We start from the raw sequence: 24,252 nt of genomic DNA, 5'->3' as shown, positions 1-24,252 counted from the left end.
AAAAATAGGGGTCAGACAGAAGTTTTTTTCGCACATTAAATCTCCAAAACCTATAAGTTTCGCCAAATTCTGACATTGTCAATAGATTTCAGTATTTCAATTTTTGTTTTAATTTGTTGCGCCATGTTGGATTTTTTTGTCCTTTTTGAAGTTTTTTTCGCTGTTTTTATTGTTATTTCATTAAAAGTACAGGGTCAATTAGAACAATTTGTATAAAAGTTCCTTAGGGTATTGTGCATAGAATTCAAGTGTTGATTTTTGATCCGTCAAAAATCATGGCCACCGTTACTAAAAAAAGAGCATAGGAGTTAATTATAAGTTTTTCTCATATATCTTCGAAACAGTAGGGTCAGCCAAATTCTTTCAATTGCCAAATTGATCCTTACTTTAAGGTTTACAAAAGTCTGTATTAAATCTAAGTTGTCAGACGACTCCTTGATAGAGTAATTACCATTGAAAGATGATGTTTTAAATTTATTACAGTTTTCAGACAGCATCTTGAAAACTATGATAGACAGAAAGAAACTTTTAATTGCCGAAATAGTCCTTATGATAATGACGTGTTGTCTTAAAATGATCATATTTACGGGGACTTTATAGATCTTATTTACCCCAAAAAATTTAAGATGAAGGACACTACAGACACTGTAAAATCAGCTTTATATCTCAACCTACACTTAGAGATCGATGGAAAAGAAATCTCGTGACCAAATTATATGACAAGCACTATGACTTCTCATTCTGTATTGTCATTTCATCTCTTGCTAGACCTGTTTAGCATATGCGTATGGAGTTTTCATTTCACAACTCATATGTTATGGCAGAGCTCGGCGTAACTATGCAGGATTTTTGTATCGTGCTTCACTTCTTACAGCTAGGCTTGTGGAAAAGGGTTATGTTGCAACATGATTGAAATTATCACTACAGAAGTTTTATAGTCGTCATGATGAACTCGTACATTGTTATAGTGCATCAGTCTGCACAATGAGAACCAATTTGTTCATTGTGTCATAGTTTTCCTTTCCTCTTTCGTCCATCCCGGACTTGACAAATTGTGATCAACTGTGCTGGTGTTTCTAGAAAAGCAGAGGGCGATTATCCGACTGGTGCACCTGGACCTTGCTTCCAGTTTTTAGTTGAGTCCTGCTTGCTCATTTGCTTTTGTTTCTTTGAAAGTGTCTTTGGTTATGCCTTTCTCTTTGTTGCAAGTATCTGTTTTTCCTGTCATGCCTTTATACATAGAATATAACCTTATGATTTCCGCTTGAATTTTGGTTTCCCTGATCCCTTCCTAAGGAGAGTAGTTTACTATTTTAACCTTCGGATAAAAGTGTTGGGATCTATCTATGGTCAAATTTTGGCGTAAATCTGTTAAGCAATATTGGAGTTTTTCTACGTTTTGTTTCGCTATTTTTAATATTATTACTTTCAAAAATATCTTTCTGGTACTTCTGAACAAATTTTAAACAGACTTGGCATTAATGTTCCTAAGAGTATTCTACCTAGAACAGATGTCGGGATATTTTATCGGTCGAACAACATGGCCCCTATTTTTAAAAATAGAACAAAGGGAGTCAAACTACAGTTTTGTGCATATATCTACTAAACTATTGTATGCCTTATCATAATGTTAAGCCAAATTCTGATATGGGATTAAAGTGTGTAGCATGATGAGATCTATCCGTGGTCAAGTGTTGGTGTGAATCTGTCAAGCCATATGCATGTTGGAGTTACTGACCTTTTTGATTTTTTTTGTTGCTATTTTTTATCATTACTTTTAGTAATTTCTTCTCAGAATGTACTGGACAGAATTCAATTAAGGTTGGTACACTTGTTTTTTTGTTGTCTTGCCTAAAATGACTTTTTTTGTGTACAAAACGGTCGCTATTACAAAAATAGAACATTAGGAGTCAGACAGCAGTTTTTCACATACAAATTCTGACTCGGGTTTAAGTGTTCTATGTATGGTTAATTTTTGTGCCATTTTGTTTTACAACGGTTTTTTGTGCTATATTTTTATGTTATTACCAGGTACTTTAAAAAAAAATATTCCTAAGTACTGGACAGAATTAAAGTTGATATGATTGATTGTTCCTTAGGTGTTAGCGTTAGGAATGTTGTTTTCCGAGGAAAAGCATGAATGCTTTTACAAAAAAAAAAATAAACTGTAGACTATCAAGTCGATATTAATGTCAAACATTATGTTATCAAATTAATTATACCCCACCCCACCCCACCCCCCACAAATAAAGTTTCGGGAATATATAGGAATTGCTCAGTCTGCCTTTCCAACCGTCCATCTATCCACATCCCTTGAAGCACAACTCCTTAACTGCTCAAAGAATTTTGATGAAATTTGATAGGAAGGTTTATGAGTATCATATGTAGATGAGCATGATAGAATATAAATACTGTTAGCGGACTCCAAAGGGAGATAATTCAAATTCAAGGTATTATATGTTGGTTGTAAACGCAACTCCTCCTTAACCACACAAGGGATTTTGATGCAATTTTATAGGAAGGTTGGGTATGATAAGAAAATTTGCATGAAAGAACATAGTTAGTCCGAGTACTCCAAAGGAAGATAATCCAAATTATGGCTTTTACATGTTACAATTTCGTAACTCCTCGTCCAATGTTTATTATCAGAAGTAGACGTAGAAAATAATAGCAGTGATCTATATTGCTACCACACTCTCCAAAGAAGACATTGTGGAAAACCATAAATCTGTGTTATCCTCTTTTGGTCTCTCTATCAAGGACTATCACTGTGATTTACTGTCTATGTGCTAGATTCCTGAACTCCACAAGAATCCGTACAAACAACGTTACACTGCTGGATCTGCAAAATGTACCATCAAACCTCTTTCAAAACTTTTAACCTATATACTCACAGCTGTCAAAGAGGGTTTGCAGTCCTACCACAACACTTGTTACTTCCGTAGTGGTATTAATTCAATGTGGATCATCAAAAATTCGAAAGATCTTTTGGAGACAATCAGTTCAAGACTATTATCAGAATATAATAGAATTAAAACCTATGATTTTTCAACACTGTATACATCTATTCCACATACTCAGCTAAAATCCCGACTTAAAAACATTATGCATCGTTGTTTTTTTCCAAAAAAGATGGTACACATAGATACAAATATATAGTTCTTGGTAGAGATTCCTCATACTTTGTAAGAAATAATTCCAAATCATCTTCCAAAATACAGAAGAAGATGTTTACGAAATGCTGGAATTTTTAATCGACAACATATTTGTCCAGTGTGGTGGACGCGTTTTTCAACAAACGGTGGGCATTCCAATGGGAACGAATTGTGCTCCTCTACTTGCTGACCTATTCCTTCACTCTTGTGTGGCTGACTTTATAGCTGATCTGATTCGAAGAATGAATATCGTTTAGCTATATCCTTTAGTTTCTGCTATGTAGATGACGTATTAGCTTAAAACAATCCTAATTTCGGGGATTTGATACTTCGCATCTACCCCAAAGAACTTGAGATAAAGGATACTAGACCCTGTGAAGTCAGGCTCATATCTTCACCTACACTTAGAAATTAATGGTAAAGGAAAACAATTGACCAAACTTTACGACAAATATGATAACTTTTCATTCAAAATTGTCAACTTTCATCTGTGGCAACATCCCTTCAGCACCTGCGTATGGAGTGTTCATACCACAACTCATACCTTATGCCGGAGCTTGTTGAGACTACGCAGACTTTTTGTATCGCGCTAGAATTCTAACAAATAGGCTTCTTGAGGAGGGTTATGTTGTTACAAGATTGAAGTCATCACTGCAAAAGTTTTATGGTCATCATGAGCGTTACGGTGTATCCATCTGCGCCATGCAAACTGATTTGTTCAACGTGTCATAGTTTTCCTATCCTCTTTCGTCTACCCTGGATTTGACTTTTTATGAGCAACACGGCGGGTGTTTACAGGAAAGCAGAGGACGCTTACTCTACCGGTGTACCTGGTCCATGCTCCCAGTTTTTAGTGGAGTCCGAGTTGCTCATTTGCTTTTGTTACTTTGTATATATGATTTTAGTTACTTTATGTTCTTTGTTATGTTAATGTACATGGAGGAATATAATTACTGACTCCAAAGGGAGATAAATCCGAAATAGAAGTTGTACATTTGAGTCTATTTGAAGTGGGGTTGGGGTATTCTCTTTGTGGCCTTGCTCACAGTAATTTAGGTTTATACAAATAAACCTATGTGGCTCCACCACTCTGGCTTATTACAATTTGAATAAATAATATGTTTAAAAACCAATCTTGGAAAACAATTACATAAAAAATAAACATATGATGAATACAGAAAAAATAAACATGATCGTGTCTTGACTTGAATATGCTATTGTATAGGGCAAAACTAAATAAAAAGCTTATGATACAATTTCTTGTTTTGGCTTTTGTTAAGCTAAACAATAATTGGGTTATTTCAATAAATACTACGTACAGTGTTCTTTTTTATCATTCACTCTGTTCGGTAAATAATAATTGTCTATAATGATATCCTCCACATCTACCAAAGCTGGCCAGTGGTGTGCCTGGAAACGATAACAAAAGTGTCGTCATAAAATACATTTTGCTGTTAAAAAAGCATCTGTTAAATGTTTAATCGCATTCATTTTACCAAGTTATGTGTTTTGTAAGAGAGGAAAAATATTATTTAAAGAATGACTGTTTTATTTTTTCAGTCTGTGAAGATATAACTTCAATCACGTGGCGCACACTTAATAACGTGTATGTCTAGCGGGTAGTTTTTAGTTGTGCACCACAGGCATTGAGGTAATTTCAAATAGAAAAAAATATAACAGTCATTCCTTATAATTTAATTTGAGCATCAAAATTCAACAAGTAAATCATTAAAATGATTTGATGACGTCACCGTCATTAAAAAATTGGTCTGTGAGATGATGGACGAAATTTGTATCCAATCAGAAACCGTGTTACTTCCGAAATATATTATTAAATTATATATTCGTTAAACCTTTACTTTCATTCTCCTTTTTTTTCTTCCCGAATGGCCACATACGGATGGATAACTTAGTGGCCTTCGAAAAGCTGTATCGAAAATTAAAATCGAGTATCTTTACGAAATGTAAAATGGATAAGGAAAAAATACTACTTTTAAAAGACAATACTTATTACTACTTAGTTTTCCTTTCGTTGTTTTATAGACAATTATATATAATTAAACTAGAAATAACTATTGTAACATGGATTGCTTCCTATTGAAGTTGTTGGTTCTTGGTCTGCATGGTCGGAATATAGTAAGCTTTCATCGTGGTGTGGACCAGGTCGGATAATGAGGTTCCGGATTTGTAATCAAGATCAACAAATTGATGGAGCCGTCTGTGAGGGAAAAAGCGTAGAAAGAATCCAAAAAGAAGGGCAGTGTTCTGGTGAGAATAGCATTCTGTCAATCATATACATAAGGGTTAACAATCTTACCGTGTATATAGTTTGTGTCGTTTCTTCAACTCTTTGTACAAACTTTATTTACAAATGAACCTTTATCTCTACATAGAAATCAAACTTTATGACAAACATGATAATTTAGACTTTCCAACTGTAAACTTCGCTTTTTAGTGGCAATATACTGTACATAACATCTCCAGCCTATAGAGTAAACATTTCACAGTTAACTATAACTGTTGTGCATATTTTTTTTTTATACTTTGACTTTCTTAGTAGAGTGAGGATTCTAGTTTATTCAAAACACATGGACTTGAGGTTACGAGTTAGATCCATTATATTGTACTAAAATGCTGTTTAAGTATGGGTTAAATCTAGGTTTTACAGCGCGGAAATCTTCATCTTCCATTGTGACGTGAATATACCAGCGGTAATTATAAAGCTTTTGCATGCTATTGTCATGTTCGGTAAACCAGTGGTCACATCAGCACAAAAAAAAACAATCATTACTAATTGTTTTAGAAGAAACTGTGTATTTTTCAACCAAGGACTGATATCTAAAAAAGAATTTCTCGAGGGACCTTTTAAGACACATTTCCTCCCACTCTTGAATAAGGTGTCTGTTACAAAGATATTTATGGCGTTCAAGGAGATCAGAGTAGTTAGTACTTGCTCTAGAATAGCTAATCAATTGTCAAGTATAAACACCATATGCAGGAGATGACGGTATATTGCTGCACAGGTAAGGAAAATTTATTATACTAAAATTAAAGTCGTCTCTTTTATCATAAATTTTAGTGCTGAGGTGACTATTGCTGTCAAATTTGAGATTTAGGTCTAAAAAGATGCAGAACATGTTGTTTTTGTAGGAATTCGGTCTCGTATGAATATAAAAACAAATCGGCTAGGAGAGGAGCACAGTTAGTGCCAATTGGAATGCCATATTTTATCTTTAACGGCACAGGGATGATCTTTGTCTTACCCACAAGTACTGTCTTGGGAAAACAACGTTACTGACAACTCCGTACACATGCATCGTGCAAGGGACGGCTTCGCTGCTTTTGAAGATAAGTCACGAGATACTTCGAATAAATCCCTTTAAATAATGGGCCACACTGAAGTTTGTCTTTAGTTTTCGGTATTCAAAAAGAAGTAGGTAGTGAAATCCAAGATGGCGGCCTGTTTCCCTTGTGGTTCTTAAATGTATGGCCATGGATAGTAAAATGTAAAAAATAGTTTTAACAGCATTTTTATAAAATTTCTACCCAAGTTATTGATCTAACTCATGACTTCAAGTCCATGTGATTCAAAAGCGGTATGACCAGCTTTTTTTTTTGGAATCATCACTACAGATATTTTGTGGTCATTACAGTTTGATTAAACAATATGAAATGTCAGATATGAGACAAACTAGATTTTCAGTTAGATTCTCATGGATTGACATCCACCGATCTTGACGCTTATCAGACGTCTCAAATGCATGCTTTACCCATTGGAGCACCCTATTCTGGGGAGTTCATATCACAAATGCGTTACATTTTTGTACGATGTATTGTTTTTTTCTTTATTTTCAACCTATATATATTGTATTTTATTATGTTGTTTACACTGTGTATGTAGATCATCCTTTATAAGTAGTTAGCGACTACTTGCACTCGTAATGTCAGTATAATGGCATATGATCTGCATAATTATATATTTATACTCCACGTAATTCTGCATATCCAGGGGCGGATCCAGGATTTTAGATTGGGGGGGGGCGCACAGTTAAAATTTTTAGGTTAAATTTTTGAAATATTCTTCTGGAATGGGTGCAATTTAAATAACTTTTGTGTTAAAATTAGCGAGAAATTTAAGTTTTATCCTAAAACCGTCTAAATCTACCCCTGACAACTCATGCTTTGCAAACTTTAGGGAGGGGCACGCCCGCCAAGCCCCCGCCTGAATTCGCCCCTGATATCTGATATTCTACTGTGATACAAAAATTTGATTATGCTAATAAGAAGTTTCAAATGCTTAACATGTGAATTGTATCAGAATGTTTAAAAATATTGCACACTATGGATTTTCTGTTATTTTGTTCTAATTTTAAAGATGAAGATTTAGCATGGTTTGAAAACAGGAGGAATGAGATACTCAAGAAGACAAAGGGGACTGTAAGTAATGGCGCACATTTCGTCGTTTTGCTGGTTATTTACATATGCTTTAATAAGAATTGAGAATGCTTTAGTTATTGGAAAACATTGTGGTAATGACAATACATTCAGTCAAAATATTTCTTTTACTTAATTGATACTGTTCATTATACACATGTGGAAAAAAATAAGTGAACATTTTTATTCACAGAACGACCACCCACCTAAAGATGAGTTAAAGATCGAACCCCTAGACCCAGAAACAGAGGAGTTGTATACACAATGGTCTTCATGGACAAAATGTCCCAAACAATGTATGACTGGTATTCGAGAACGGTTTAGAGAATGTAAATTAAAAGACAACATAAACAATAATAATAATCAAATAGACCACGGAACTACAACATCTACTCCTGTTAAAACCAAATCAGATGTCAGCAACTACAGCCGTAACCCAGAGGATACTCAAACAGATGACTTAACTGAAACATCAAACTCTGAGAACGTCCTACCAGATGAAGTTTCTGGAATATCCAACCCAGACAGTATTCAAATGAATGATATGACAGAGTCGTCAATGCCTGACAATGTTCAAGGAGATGATATGACTGAAACATCAATCCCGGACAATATCCAAGCAGACGATGTGGCGGAGTCATCCATCCCTGACAATGTCCAAGGAAATGATGTGATGGAATCATCCATCACTGACAATATCCAAGCAGATGATTTGATGGAAACAAATAGCCTTGTGAGTCATTACTTGAGAATGAAAAGACAAGGGGATCAGTCTGAGGAATTAAGTGATGAAACTGAATCCAACCACCTAAGTGATAATGGGAATACTGCTATTAAGTCTGTGATGCGCTGCAATGGGGAACTATGGCAGAACCAGCCATGTAATATGAATAATTGTCCAGGTGTGTTATCAACCGTGTTCATTATCGATAATTTGACTGTTTTATATATTGTTTCATATACTTTGATAATTGTGTTCAGAAGACGCCATTATAGTTAAGTCATATTTCAAAACAGTTCCATTTGTTCGCTTTAAGTTATCATTTAAAGGTATTTGAATAATGACTACTACTTCACACGCTTTGCTTTTACAGTTAGTGGTGGATGGAGTGAGTGGGAGGCGTGGAATACATGCAGCACCACTTGTGGAAAGGGTGAGAGGACGCGGTATCGTCGATGTAATCAGCCGTTACCAAAATTCGGTGGAACCTGTTTTGGTTACAACAAAGAGACTGTAGACTGCGAAGGGAGGGCATGTGGTATGCATAAGTTTTCGTTATTGGAGCAATGCATTTTCTTTCTGGAATATAAAAATCTTGCCTTTTCTTTGAAGGGATTCGTATTTTGTAAAATTATTACCAAAAAAAGATGTATTTAATTCTTTAAGAATTTATGGTTGTTTTAGGTGAAAGGATTTCATATTCTAAATGGTCAGACTGGTCGAATTGTAATCAAACTTGTGGCATTGGAAGTAAGACAAAAACACGTACCTGTATTATACCTGATGGTGTCAACCCAGATGATGTATCTCATCATTGCAGCGAACAGTACATTAAAGCACAATCAATCTGCAATGTCTTTCCCTGTCCAAGTATGTACTAAATAATTTAACGTAACAGTAGGTGCATGTGGGCATAAATCGTGTTGAGAATCGTGCAAGTATAGTAGAAAACCAGGACTCAAAATATCAATACTGACAAACCAAAATTATCACTCAAAATCTGTAATTACGCAAAAAGTAAAGGAAACCGTTTTTTTCTATGACTATATATATATATATATATATATATATATATATATATATATATATATATATATATATATATATATATATATATATATATATAACGAAAGGGTTATGGTCATGAATGAATTACCATCCGTCTAATTTTTGTACTTTTCCTTACGTGCAAAAAAACAGTATTTCTACGAATCCTTGATCTTATTATGATGAAATAACACCCAATGTTGTTTCCATATCTCCAAGCATGATGAACAAATTGAAAATTGTTTTTTTATGGTGTGCTTTTTTATAGTCTGACAGAGTGCAAACCTTTAAAAGTGTTTGACAGCATTTTCAGAATAAATGAAATAATACTAGTAAATGTTTTTTTATTATCTTGCACCAGATTTCTCAGATATGTGTGTATTATAATTGTCATTCAATTGTAGATTTCATGAGGCTGTATGGCCTTTGATTTATAATAAGATTAAATGCAACCCCATTGCAAATTAATTCGTGAAACGTTGGTAACTAAACCGTAAAAATTCGTAATCTATTTATAGATTATCCATTAAATGATGGACCAAGTGTGACCATTTGTATTGCACTCGCAATAACACTGAAACAATATTGCATACCTTTGTAAATTGTTTATTTTTATCTGTAATAAATAGTGAACTGTTAGCCTAAATACACCGCATTAGGCATAAAAAATCGTTACGTGATTGTTTATACTTGTAACCAATCGTAAAGAACCTGAAAATCACTTGTAAAAGTGTCTTATTTACAAATATCGTGTTAGTTTTACTAATCTTGTAAATTTTGAAGAATCGCGAGTATTCGTAATAAATGTTCGTGTTAGCGAATATTTATGAATGCAACATAAAAGTCGAAATACTGTTCTCAATACAGCTACTCTGATAGTGTAATTTCTATTGTGTTCTTGACTTAATTATGGATCGGATTAGTGTTCGGTAGTTTTGTTGTTACCCTTACTTTGGAAGTAGAAAATACATGGACTATGTCTTAATGACAAATTAAGATTACATTTGATGATCACAACAACTGAAACCTGTCATTTAATAATCAAAGCTAATTCTCTATAGGTCTTTTTATGGCCTGTGCTTTAGCTTAATTTTCTTAGAATTAAATCTCCTATGCTGGGGTATATTGTCTAAGTGAAAGCTGTATTCAATACTAAACCACACCTTTTTATAGCCTGTGCTTTTCCTTAATTTTCTGAGAATTAAATCTCCTATGCTGGGGTATATTTTCTAAGTGAAAGCCGTATTCAATACTAAATCACACCCTTTTTATGGCCTGTGCGTTTGCTTAATTTTCTTAGAATTAAATCTCCTATGCTGGGGTATATTTTCTAAGTGAAAGCCATACTCAATACTAAATCACACCTTTTTTTACAGATTTGTACAATACATTAAAAGAGTTCGGGCATTTTACGCGAGTAGTACTCGTGCCTCGTGAAAACTTTCAACATTTTGTATACACAGTAAATCGGGAGGGGTTGGATATCTGTGAGGATATTGTATGAAATGTATAAATAAAGTCATATAATGTATCCGTGTTAACATGTGGCAGGTGAAATAAATAACTTTCTTTCTTTTTATCTTGATTAGAATTTAACTATGCACAAATCTCTCGAAACAAAAAGAGTTTACCATGCGTTATTATGTATTATAAGATTTGAAATTTTCAACTTGATTTATATGTTCTTTAACGTTGGGGCCTAGAAGTAAGGCAGTACAGTCAAGTAATACAAATTCTTCGTTAAATGAAATTGTAACTCCTTTATTACTGGTACATTGTGAAAAAAACCTGTGTCTCAGCCCTAGTCTTTGTTACGTTTATCATCAATTTTCTATAAGTTTCTTGTACGACAATGATAATGACTAATAGAGTGTTCAAATCATTTGAAAATACACTCTAATTTTGTAATCATTTTTGTGTAGGTAGTCAAACATTTTATAGGCATAAAAAACACACAAAAACATATTTGAATTCGTTTAAAAAATTAGTAAAACGAAGAGAAAAAAACACAAATTTTAAAATATTATTTTCCAGTTAATGGAGCTTGGGGTAACTGGAACTCATGGTTAAGCTGTTCTGCTAAATGTGGCCTCGGAGAACACTTTAGAGATAGAACGTGCACATACCCAGCACCTAAGTATAATGGCAAAAGTTGTTATGGAATTGGCTCAGATGTCATGCCATGTTTTAAAATTCCATGTGAAGGTTTGACCGCTTTACTTACAATATACGTACTAATTCTTAAAACGGACAACAATAACAAATCCATATATATTTTCTATGACCGATTTGCTTCAATTCGTCAAAAGTAATAAAGGAAACCAAAATTCGAGTGGAAATTTAAAGAATAAATTACTAGGCCGTGTAAATAGACAAACACAACAAAAACATGAAATAAAAAAATACACACACATAAAAAAAACTAAAGTAAATAAGCATCCCGGACTTCACTCAAAATTGGGAGCTTACATAATCACCGTATTGTATGTTTATTGATGTATTTAATTTTTGACAAAGTTTGTTCAGTTCCTTGAGTGTGTCAAGCTTGCGAAAAGTGACGATGATTTATAAAACTTTTGTGTATTTAGCCAGAGATTGTTGTTTTCAGAGATGCTTTTAAGCCTTCATTATTGCATAAAGTATTGGAAGTAATGATCCATTATATAAATTTTCAGTAATGAAACAACACTTTTTAAAATTGGATGATGGGAAAATTTTCTACAATAAACGTGGATACCCTATTGGATATTTTTCCTTGTTCGTCCAATTTAACTCCAGAAAAAGTAACCAGCTATTACTGAGGCATACTTACGACAGCTGTAAAACAGAAGCTGATTGTCACCACTCAGTACAGATTGACATTGATTCCAACCATCTGGTGGTAACTATTAAACTCAAGACACAGTCAGAGCCAATAACTTTAAAGACTGAAGACAATTCTATCCAGGTAAAGTTTGTGACTTAATCACAAGTTAAAGTTTTATTGACTTGAAAGGTTCCCACAATGTTACAATTTTACTGTGTTATCTTATGTAACAAGGATTATAACCTCTCAATATATAATTCGCAAAATGATTATTTAATTCCAACTGTAAAAGATTTAGTGCAATGTAAAAATATCAGTTGTTAGAGACGAACGCCTTGAAAATGCTGAAGTTTCTTCTTTTATACAACTTTTATATTCCACGTAATAGAATATCATACATTGTATCCTAATGAAATATTTCATTACAGAAAGACAAATGGCATAATGTATACCTTCATTTGGCAGAAAAAAGAGCATTCATCAGACTTGATGATTATAAAAAATATGAAAGAAAATTAGAATGGGACACTAGGGATAAGATTGATTTCGATGGTTATACAAAAATAGGTCGTAAGTGCATTATATAATGAAATATATAGGTGTATAAATGCTCGTCGTTATTTCGACTCAAATAGGCATACTATTCCATTAATTTGAAGATTGCATTCTATTAGAAGTTCAGCATGGTGATATCGTGATGTCACTTGGAAAAGCGACCAATGACGTCGCTGTGTTTGCCGTAAAGCATTTGTAGCATGCTTATTAGAATAAGTAATTAACCCGTCTTTATTACGTGTGATAGGCATTTTCAACGAAATTCAGATTGATCATTAGACAGGTGTTTGTTCTCCTTTTACGCAAGAGAATCAATGGATTATACTTTTTTTACTACAGGTTGTGTATATATGTATCATCTTTGACCCCGGCCAATGCTTGCATTGTCTTGAAGGGCTTGGAATTTTTCTTTTTTCGTTACAGCCTTTACAGGAAAAATAGCATCTTTGCGTATAAATTTGATTGAATTTGAATTGAGAAATTGGCCACGTCCAGCGCACATGTATCCTCATTTGATTGAAAATGGAGTTTACCATAATAATATAAGCGGTAAGTTTCCAGTTACACGCCGGATTTGAATTACTATAACTCTGTTAGCTAAAATATATCATGAGGTGCACTAGTTTTAGTGCAAAAATAGTACTACACTAGTTTTAGTACACTCGTGTTATGTTGCTGTGGAAAAAGTGCACATCAGATGTACACAAATGAGCTTGTGCTTTGCAGGGAATTATATTTTCTATATGAAATGGTCACTGTAACTTACTGAATTAAACAATTTTATGAGCTCTGCATGAAGACCCCTTTTTGTGAAATGGAGGGGAATTCCCATTCTATTTTTAGCTCATTGTCTTTTAGGAGGCAGTGTCACACTGCAAGATAGTAAACCCCACATAATATTTTCAGGGCTATCAGTGTAAACATGCAGCTTTCAGGTAATTTATAGTCTTCTACAGGTTAAACTTAAGGTAAAAGCTCCATAACACATTGAACTTAGTGAAATTAGCTTTGGAGCCTTTGGGAAGTGACAGTGTAAGGTTTGTAGCCTTAAAGTAACTGTCAAACTACTTAAACAAGTTTATGGATTATTTTCAGTAATGAATAAATATGATCAGTTTTTATCCATTTTAAGATATTTTTTCCTCTTTTCTGAACTCCTAGTTATTTACATGCTGAAAAAATGATTGAAGAAATAAATCACAGAAACTCCATTTTATCATTGTTTTACCACGAGCTGGCCATTTATGTCGCATGTAGCGATTGGTTAAATAATGACATAAATGACCAGCCCGTGGTGAAACAATGATAAAATGGAGTTTCCGTGATTTATTTAGTTTCGATTAGGACTGGTTTCTTCATATTTTTTAAAAGACGCAGTCAATGACGTTGGTCATATGTTTATTACTATTTTACGACGAGTGTGGTCTAAAGAGCATTGAAGCAAGTCATATTTGAACATTATGGTTATGATGAACCTGGAGCCACAGTCTAGATATAAATCTTATCGAAAGGGCGACGTAACTGTCGATATAATGATGAATATATTTTCAGATCCGGAAGATGCTGTCATTGGATATACAATTTTTAATGGACATACATTTATAAAAATTCCATTAGATGCGAATGCATACAATATAACTGCGGAGCTGACCCTATTGCCAACAAAAGATAATGGTTTATTGCTTTTTAATACCGGAGCCACTGGCGGTTCATACTTCTATTTGGCTTTAAAGGAAGGATCTCTGGTATTTTGTGTTGCGAATTCAAAGACTCATAAGTGTGAAAGTATAATGAATCCAATGGTTAGTAACTTCATTATATACTACGAGTAGAAAGAAGGTTGGGAATGATTCGGAGCCATAAACTGTTTTGGATACGAATGAATTACTTCCTATCCTACAATTTCCAAATTACTAAACTCTGCCCAGTATCACTGTACAAAATAAGTCTGGATGCCCCTGCCGTTGATCCATGTTTACCTATGACTAGTGATCTCCTTCCTTTGCTCTTCCATTAAGAATTCGGACTATTTCACAATAAGGCTGGCTTATTTTTCCAAAAGAATCTATTTAAGTAGCCCTCCAGCTAAGAATCATGCCAAATGTGATACATGGTTGGAAAGCCTACATATTTTTATTTTTGATATTTTGTTTAAAATGTGTAAGTACACAGAAATTAACAGGTGTTTTTTTTCCTATATAATCCTTGTTCGTATGGGCTAAAAATTATATAGAATGCACTGTAGAATTCAATATTAAGGGAATAATTCTGTAAATGACACTAAATTATAATAGAAACTGTTGGATTTTCAATGAGGATTATCTCCTAAGAACAGACAGATTGGAATGAATAATTATACATTTCATCATATAGACCTATAAAGCAACTTAATAACAAAAATAAAAATGTGGAGCCTATTTTGGGGTGTATCACATATTACAGAATTTGCATGATTCTTACAAAGACTGCTGCTTAAAAATTACAGTAAGAACAATTTACCTCCATTATATGAAAATACAACATCAAAATTCGAATGAATATCATGATGAATGTGCCAGGAATTGAATAACAAAATTTGGCCTTTATGATAACTACACTTTTCTTATGTTTTGTCTGCATAGGGTAGTGGGTGTGGTCAACCTTTATATACATTTTTTAAACTTCTTAAGAATCAATACCAACAATTTGATATAGTTCATTCTACCAATTGTTCCATCGAACTTCTTTCAAAATTACAAATATTTCTAGCATATTGCAGCAGTCTTCTGGCATGACACATATTATTGCAGAAGATTGTTGATAATATTAAGTACGATTGCAATATCAGTAGCTTTGAAATATGTTATTTTGAAACCCTTATGCTATCATTCTACATTCACACAATTGTAATTTAGATTAAAAGTACAGTACAAAAGGAATGGCTTAGACGACCTTTAATCATACATTTTTTTTATTATTCAGTTCATATATACTAATTGAACTTGATCTCGAATTTGGTGATTATCTCCAAAACATCAATAATTTAGATGAACTTGTGATTAAGATTACACCTCTTAATCTAATTTGACCCTACCTTGGGAAATCAATTAAAGACGAAAATGTAGATGACTAATCTATCCCTGTTGGTGGCAAATTTTTCATTTATCTGTGGTAAGACTTGCATCTATGTGTGTAGCTTCATAAGCCAGCTCAAACGCTTTTCAGTTGACGTCTTGCCGGCTGTAACATAAACTTAAAGATTTGTATCGGTTTTTACAAACTGCTTGGCATGAGTACAGTACATTCATACATATCCTCGCTTGGTATATCAGAACTGGTGGTTCAAGAAAAGCAGAAGACCATAACTCTATTATTGGGGCACACAGTCCATGTTTTGATGAAGCTCGGGCTTCTCATCTTTTCTGTATTCTGTGTTTATTAAAGGAAAGAAGATTTTTTTTTCGCAAGTAAAACACTGTGCTTATATTTGTAATGCAAGCTTTCAGGCAAAATCGGTGTTATTCTGATTGTCTTATACAAAACAACGCAGGTTTTTTATATTACACAATGGATGAAGGTACAGCAAATAGGGCAAGTTATATAATTTCGATAGTTTTTGACAGTAGAAAATGGCCCATTTAAATGTATAAATTTACAGATTAATGTATCTCACTATGATTTGACATTATAAATCTCGTCATAGCAGCCAACAATATAACGTAATAAATTGATTTATACTATAAAATAATATAATAGGTAGACTGGTGATCTTAATATAGACTTTTAATTTTTTTGATACAAGTTCTAGTGGGAAAAACAAAACTTTGTAAATAAGATAATTGATTTATATTAGTGTTATTATCGATCAAAAGGGAAAAAAATTATTGGCAAGGAAACTGGTAATGCCTGACAACGAATGCTTTACCAAGAACGATCGTATTGACACAAATTTACTATTTTTGTAGGGGTTATAAGATTTGTTGTGTTTCACCATATACGTTTCTTTTTCTTTTTCCGAATACTATCTAAATAAAATCTTACATGGTTAATACGTCGTTGTTTTGTTGTCTCTTTTTGAAACATTTGAACGTCTTTTCCTCCCTCAATCCGGTACCTCGAATTAACTACTAACTAAATAGGAATAGCAATAAAACTTGGTCATTGGATTAATAGGGAGTGGTACCTCTGGGTTCTATACTGGCTAAAGTCTTACAAATAGAATATTTCACTTGACCACTCAATGCACATTTTAGGTGTCAGACAATATACACATATTTTCGAGTTTAAGAATAAGTTTTTTAGAGAATATGGAATAACTATATCATAGTTTTAAAGCGAATAAATTATCTTTGAACCGGTTTCCAAATAAAGATGGCTTTGACACGGAGGGAAATATTTTTCATCTGATTGAATTGCTTGTGATTATGTCGGAATGTCCGGAAAGAGTCTTTACCAAAATGAAATTTTATTTAAAATTTTGCGTTGCCACGTTCTTATTTTAATTATAAAAGAGTAATCAAGGAAGCCAAGACTCTACCAGAAATCAAAAGAATGTAGTCTGTGGGCAAGGACCAGACATAAAAAAACAAACACAACAAAGAACATGAAATAACTAAAATAATACATACAAAGTAACAAAAGGAAATGAGCAACTCCGGCTCCACTAAAAACTGGGAGCAGGGACTGATGTGCCGGTAAGGTAGGCAGATAAGCGTCTTCTGTTTTTTCTAGAAACACCCGCCGAATTGCTCATGAAAAGTCAAGTTCAGGATAGACGAAAGGAACTATAAGACTATATATAAAATACATTGTTAAATTTTATGACATTTTTATCTTATTTAATTTATGCATATATCAATAACATATTCTTAGTGACTAAAATTAATCCTTTTTTTCACAAATGGCCCAGCGATGAATCCGAAATATTTTTTTTAAATAAAAGAGCAAGTGCTCTCACTTTTTATTTCAGATATTTTTCAATAGAATATTACCATTTCGTAATACATCCAGTTAAAGAGTAATCAAGGGAACCAAGGTTATAACGATAATCAAAAGAATGTAATCCAAGGACAAAGACCAGACATGGAAAATACATGGACATACCCAACAAAGAACATAATGTAACTAAAATCATACAAGTAACAAAAGCAAATGAGCAACTAGGACTTAACTAAAAACTGTTAAAAGAATATACTTAATATCTTTTTTTCTATCTTTATTTTATAAAGGCTATGCTGTCAGTCTTGTCTGAATTGTTTCCTTGTATCGTCTGTGTTCCCCTTATTTTATGTTACAAAGGCTATGCTGTCAGTCTTGCCTGAATTGTTGCCTTATATCGTCTGTGATCCCCTGATTTTATGTTATAAAGGCTATGCTGGTAGTCTTGTCTGAATTGTTGCCTTATGCCGAATATAAGTTACCGCGGTATTGACGATTTACTCATAAAGGTTGAGAAAACATTTAGAGATGGCAAAGAATAATTGTGTGTCATATTAAATAAGTTCCTTAATATGAAAAATTGGATAATTCCTTACATCGAAAGTTATCAATTTCAAAAGATGAAATAAATTGCACGATTGTACTTTGCTATATTAAACATCCGACATCGGGCGGGATTATTAAAGAAGTACAAAACATAAACAAATCACGAATTACAAAAACTAATTGCAACCTGAAAAGTAAGTCTAAAAGAAACACGAGCATATCAAGAAACTGGAGTGACAATAGGAACTGTTAAAGGATAGAGATAGTTATTGTTGTTTAAAAGTCATCCGTACTGTTGCTTGTTGAATGTGGTGTCTGGAGAAGGAGAACGAACATCTATGACGGATGTAGATCCACGAGTTGTCCTGCTGGAAACATATTCCAAAATGGTCAGTCATGATGACAGTCACAGAATCAAAAACCTTAATCAGAATAAGGAGTATATTCCCGTTCAAACAGCTTTTGCTTAAGCTGCTGAACCCTATCCAGAAATAGACAGACGAGCTTTCTTTTAGCCATATCTATGACTTTACGATGTTTAAGCGTTACTATACCGATAAGGGTAGTTGGGTTTGTATTAGAAATTTGTTTTCTTTGTTTTCCTTTCTATTCCAGTTCAAGGGAAGCCAGGTGACAACCATTCCCTCGCAATGTTTGATATCATCGATTTCAAGCTCTTCAGGGTTGATGAATTGAAGACACGTCACAAAATAAAGAATTATTTACTGATAAACACCATCTCCTTAGTTGGACTCCCAAACATTTATTTAGAATCCCGCTTCTTATGAATGTAGAAAAGATTCAAATGTGCTTAAAGATGGACAATTAAAACATCAATATTGTAATGATTTCTTTATCTGTTTAAGTGTTGTACCTAACTGTAGTAATGATCAAAGTAGATATTATGTGTGCCTTTTGAATTAAAATTTTCATTTTTTCCGTTTGCTGTGGTCACGTGATGTCCGTATAGAATGTAGGTAAAAAGTTACAAAGATCTTGATTCGTGTTAGCTAGGAGTTTTTTAATTTTTTTTTCTCGAAATCCACATTTGATTAATGCCAGTCATTGCATAAATATTAGATCGATTCTTTAAATACAACTTACATATTCAGATATCAACTCCTTAAAACTTGACGAAGATATCAATACCAAAAAAAAAAGATCAGTCCAGAGGCATTTTTTGGAGCTGAAGCAGGAATTTGAAAAAAAAATATTACTATAATACAGTGGTTAATATATTACTAATTTTGATTTTGTTTTAATTCCCAAACATTTAATAGTTATCACACGCCTTGTATTCTCACGTATACACAATTTATAAAATATAATTGTCTTAATATATTTGAATCACCAGCCGTTGTGCGAGTTAAGATAACTTTAAAACGATTTAGGAAGCATTTAATTGTTTTCGTTTAAATATCGTTTGAACAAAAAAACTGTCGAAATACAGTCAGGTGGTAAAGTATTATTGTGTTGAATACAATGTTTAGTAAGATATGATAAATGTTTAAAACGATGTATAAATAATATTCTATTCCTAAATTTAGATAATAGTCCATGAAAAATGTACACAGCATACAGAAACTTGGAATATTTATATGATTGGTATTTTTTATTTTAGATGTATCAATGGTGCAAAATTGAAGTTATTGTGAGTGACAAACATGCTGCAGTAAGTGTTAACAGAGCTAATGCGATACAGATGTCACTACCAGAAGAAGGGTATCAACCAGCTGCTTATGTGTTGGTTGGTGGAGGTGAAAAGTCTGATGAGTTCATGTATGATTTGATTACTGGAATTATTGAGGGGTTTCATGGTATCATTCACGACATAAATTTGAATGGTAAACTTTACAGAGTGGATGCGAATCCAGTTATGAATGATCAAGGTGAATTATCATCACTAGGAATAAACAGTCCAGGTAAATGTAATAATTTATTTTAGTTTTTATTAGACAAAAAACTTTTCTAAGGATTGTACCACATTAGCTTTACTTTACAACAGACTCAAGAATTTAATTAAGTCCTTTTTTGTTAGTAATAGTATTTTGTTCATAAGGCTATTTCGGATTGTCTAACTAAATTATAATAATTCACTACTTTGGTCACATTGGTATTGCCTAATCTTGAACGTTTAAGCAATACCAATGTGACTTGCGATTCCGTTCTTAAGCCTATAGTTTAAAAGCTCATCTTCTGTCTTAGGGAAAGCAACTGAAGTGTATGAACATCGGGATAGTAATGTAGAATTTCGCTGCGACTACACCGGTTATGATAATGGTGTCAACACCAGGATTGAATGGTTTAAAGAAGATCAGTTATTACCAATACATGCCAAGATCAAAGTGATTCAGAAGTTAAGTTTTCAAAAAGAAGCAAAAAAAACACACACACACACATCCACTTATTAAGAATTTGCTGAAAATTCTGCAGAAAATTTTTAAAAAAATTGTACTTTTTAAGTAATAGAATAAGTTAATAGGAGGTGAACTATACTAACTCTGCAAAAAACTAAACCATAATGATACCGTGAAATGTAAAGAAAACAAATCATACCAGTAATTAGAAATATCTCTTGAAATATCTATTTTCAAGAAACTTTTTGTTAATTTTGTGACCAGGTATCTTAAAACGTTATTTTTCATTTGAATATGTATGTAATCATCGTATACACTGTTAATAGTAGGACTGTTATATATGATTCACTTTTGATCGAGTTTGATTGTACAGAATAGGGTGATGGTCAACTTCTTGAAAAGTGCAGGAGCAAATACTTAATCGACAACATATTTGTCCAGTGTGGTGGACGTGTTTTTTCAACAAACGGTCGGCATTCCAATGGGAACAAATTGTGCTCCTTTACTTGCTGACCTATTCCTTCACTCTTATGAGGCTGACTTTATAGCTGATCTGATCAGAAAGAAAGAATATCGTTTAGCTAGATCCTTCAATCTCAGTTTCCGCTATATAGATGACGTATTATCTTTAAACAATCCTAATATCGGGGAATTGATACATCGCATCTACCCAAAAGAACTTGAGATAAAGGATACTACAGACACTGTGAGGTCAGCCTCATATCTTGACCTAAACTTAGAAATCGATGGTAGAGGAAAACTATTGACAAAACTTTACGACAAACGTGATGACTATTCATTCAGAATTGTCAACTTTCCTTTCATCTGTGACAACATCCCTTCGGCTCCTGCCTATGGAGTGTTCATATCACAACTCATACGTTATGCCAGAGCTTGCCGAAACTACGCAGACTTTTTTTTTTATCACGCTAGAACTCTAACAAATAGGCTTTGCTACAAGATTGAAGTCATCACTACAGAAGTTTTATGGTCGTCATCATGAACTCGTGGATCGTTATGGTGTATCCATCAGCACCATGAAAACTGATTTATTCAACGGGTCATAGTTTTCCTTTCCTCGTTTGTCTACCCCGGACTTGACTTTTTATGAGCAACTCGGCGGGTGTTTCTAGAAAAGCAGAGGACGCTTACCCTACCGCTGCACCTGGTCCATGCTCCCAGTTTTTAGTGGAGTCCGAGTTGCTCATTTACTTTTGTTACTTTGTATGTATGATTTTACTTTATGTTCATTGTTGTGTATGTCTGTTTTCCATGTCTGTTCTTTTTCCCTGGATTACATTCTTTTGATTACCGCTATAACCTTGGTTCCCTTGATTACTCTTTGAAACTTGATTGGGTTTTTCTCTTAAGTAGCAGTCTTTCTAGAAATCAGACAGGAGGTGATTCATGCATGTTAAAAACCCACAAATTTAGTTTTATTTCTTGTTCAGAAACAGTTACTCATCACATAACCAGTCTTAGTTTTTCATTTGGTTGTTGCGCTTTTGAGATAAAAGATTGTACGTGAAATTTGCACTTTGGAAGAGTTCTTGATTTGGCTTCATTTGGTTGATTTCAGTGCGAGATGAATGTATGATTTCCTTAAAAGTCCAAATCTGAATGCAAAAAAGACTGTTGTTATGGGAGAGTAAAGCATATGTAGACTGAAAAAGCATCGTTTATTTGGTGGGTTTTTCTTCACCATGAATCACTTTACCATTAACAGTGTTTGAAATTTATGTTGACTGGTACTTAATACTTTCCACTAACAATCCACTTTTTGTGCTGCTTCTACAGATAAGGGTCATTAGGGAGCAGATATGGCCACTCAACTTTTCGAAGCAACCCTTTGTGAAACCCCTTTTGGCCTTGGTCCCTGCTGAAACTGATCTAATAGTGACTCACATTTATAAAAAGGATGACCTTTTTCACTTCCACTTCCGATTTAAGATGCCTGAATATTCATGATATTCGATGGAAAAGTTTACTTTGCTTAACTTGCTTTAATAACTATGTAACAGTGTAGTACCCACATAAACGATTCAGACTCCATAGATGTTGTCTTTGGCATTACAATAATACCCAGATTAGAAACAAAAGCAAAGAAGATATAACTGATTTCACATATCAGTTGATAGCAGTTACATACTGATAATGTTTACAGAACTGCATAAAGTGTCTCAAAACTTTTGTTCATTGAGAGTAAAATGTTAACCTTGTTCTTACTGACATTTAGTTGATTTCTTTATGCATGGTCATTTATCATAAGAAATGACGTTAAAAACCTTCGTCTCAATTTAAATGGATTTCAAATAGGTTTTTAATTAGCACAAACTATAACAACATATGTTTTTGGCAACGTCATAATTATTTCCATCTTTCAGTTTCTTTTTTTATAAAGATTAAACAACCAATGACTAATCACAAGATCGCAAATAGAACTATGTTAATAAAAGTAAGTTTTCATTCAAACAGGTACCAGGTTTGAACTCTATTGGTGAGCTGGACTTAAAACCATCTCCTAACCAAACTGGCCTGTATAGCTGTGCTGTTAAAAAAGACGGAATGTATACTGTTTTGCATGCGTATTTTCTTATTCGTCATGATGTAAAAGTTGGTGAGTTTATTTAGTGCGACTAAATGATGTTAACGTCTACTTTACTATTGATATGTTAATATACAATCGTTGTCCTTTAACATATTTCCACGAATTTTTTCTTATTTAAATGAAAAGGAAAATATTTTGGTCATAGGAAGTTTTGTTGATAATATTGTTTAGTCCAGTAAATATGTTATGTGACCATACAGACATAGTTTTGCTTTCTACTTTCAGAAAATTATGTTCAAGAGGAAGAAAAAATGGGAATAACTGTTTTTCTAATAGTGATATCTCTTTTACTTGTGGGTTGTGTGTTCTTTCTGGGAACTCATCGTTTAAAGGCAATTCACAAGAAAGAATTGTAAGTATTATTTGTATTATTATGATCACGATCATGAGTTTTGTAAATACGTACCTGCAACTGAAATTATTTTTTGCGGTTTTGATGCAAATCAATGTCTCAATCTCTAATGCCTATTTATTCAGGAGGACATATTTCCTATAAGGGGTGTTTAATTAATTGTCTGTCACAATTAGTTAAGTCGAATGAATAAAACCACTTGAAAAATGTTGAATATACATTAAATGAAAATTCAGAGAAGAAGTGAAGAAAGGAATTCTGTCACAAATGGAAGGCTCGCCAAAAGCAGAAGGGAAAGGTCTGAAAGTTAGGATAGCAATCGACGAGAGTTACGATACAGAAGGTTTGAGTATGATGGAATCTGAAATGGAAGGTACTGATGTGCTTGAATCGGGAACGGAGGGTACTGAGGGTATGTTTACATCTGGAACGGAGGGCATAGACACATCCTTGGCTGAGGAAAGCAGCAAGGCACCAACTAGAGAAACATCGGCTGAAAACACACAGATGGAAGATATTCCCGAAGTTCCTGAAGAATCATACAGTGTTCAGGATATTCAGAAGGTACTGTAACTAATTGATGACAACAAAACTATGTTCAACTGGAAATAACATGAAATGAACACTGTAACTTATAAATATAACACTTGCAAAAAGTCAAAAGGAGTCAGCATTATTTGGTGCCCTATTACTTTTTGATAGACTAGTGTCATCAGGCCATAACTTACCATAGTTGACAGTGCAGATCATTTTC

The 24,252-nt window shown here is 33.5% G+C and overlaps 1 protein-coding gene across 1 annotated transcript in view; it reads left to right on the top strand.

The window, feature by feature from the left end:
- LOC148619027 (uncharacterized) overlaps positions 1-24,252 on the top strand; it is a 69,207-nt gene that overhangs the window by 27,843 nt on the left and 17,112 nt on the right. Inside the window, exons 10-24 of the mRNA XM_088578509.1 lie at positions 5,259-5,423; positions 7,531-7,592; positions 7,783-8,491; positions 8,684-8,848; positions 8,995-9,180; positions 11,392-11,562; positions 12,033-12,304; positions 12,592-12,733; positions 13,142-13,267; positions 14,270-14,520; positions 19,803-20,103; positions 20,387-20,538; positions 23,014-23,155; positions 23,372-23,498; positions 23,735-24,062. Coding sequence (XP_088434635.1) covers positions 5,259-5,423; positions 7,531-7,592; positions 7,783-8,491; positions 8,684-8,848; positions 8,995-9,180; positions 11,392-11,562; positions 12,033-12,304; positions 12,592-12,733; positions 13,142-13,267; positions 14,270-14,520; positions 19,803-20,103; positions 20,387-20,538; positions 23,014-23,155; positions 23,372-23,498; positions 23,735-24,062 — 3,299 coding nt within the window. The remainder of the gene's footprint in view (positions 1-5,258; positions 5,424-7,530; positions 7,593-7,782; positions 8,492-8,683; positions 8,849-8,994; positions 9,181-11,391; positions 11,563-12,032; positions 12,305-12,591; positions 12,734-13,141; positions 13,268-14,269; positions 14,521-19,802; positions 20,104-20,386; positions 20,539-23,013; positions 23,156-23,371; positions 23,499-23,734; positions 24,063-24,252) is intronic.

The sequence above is a fragment of the Perna viridis genome, chromosome 4, assembly GCF_037379345.1.
Source record: "Perna viridis isolate PV_CMFRI_1.1 ecotype Kerala chromosome 4, ASM3737934v1, whole genome shotgun sequence".
Classification (NCBI taxonomy): Eukaryota; Metazoa; Mollusca; class Bivalvia; order Mytilida; family Mytilidae; genus Perna; species Perna viridis.
Note: the sequence above shows the minus strand (reverse complement) of the source record. Positions and strands in the feature narration are given on the sequence as shown.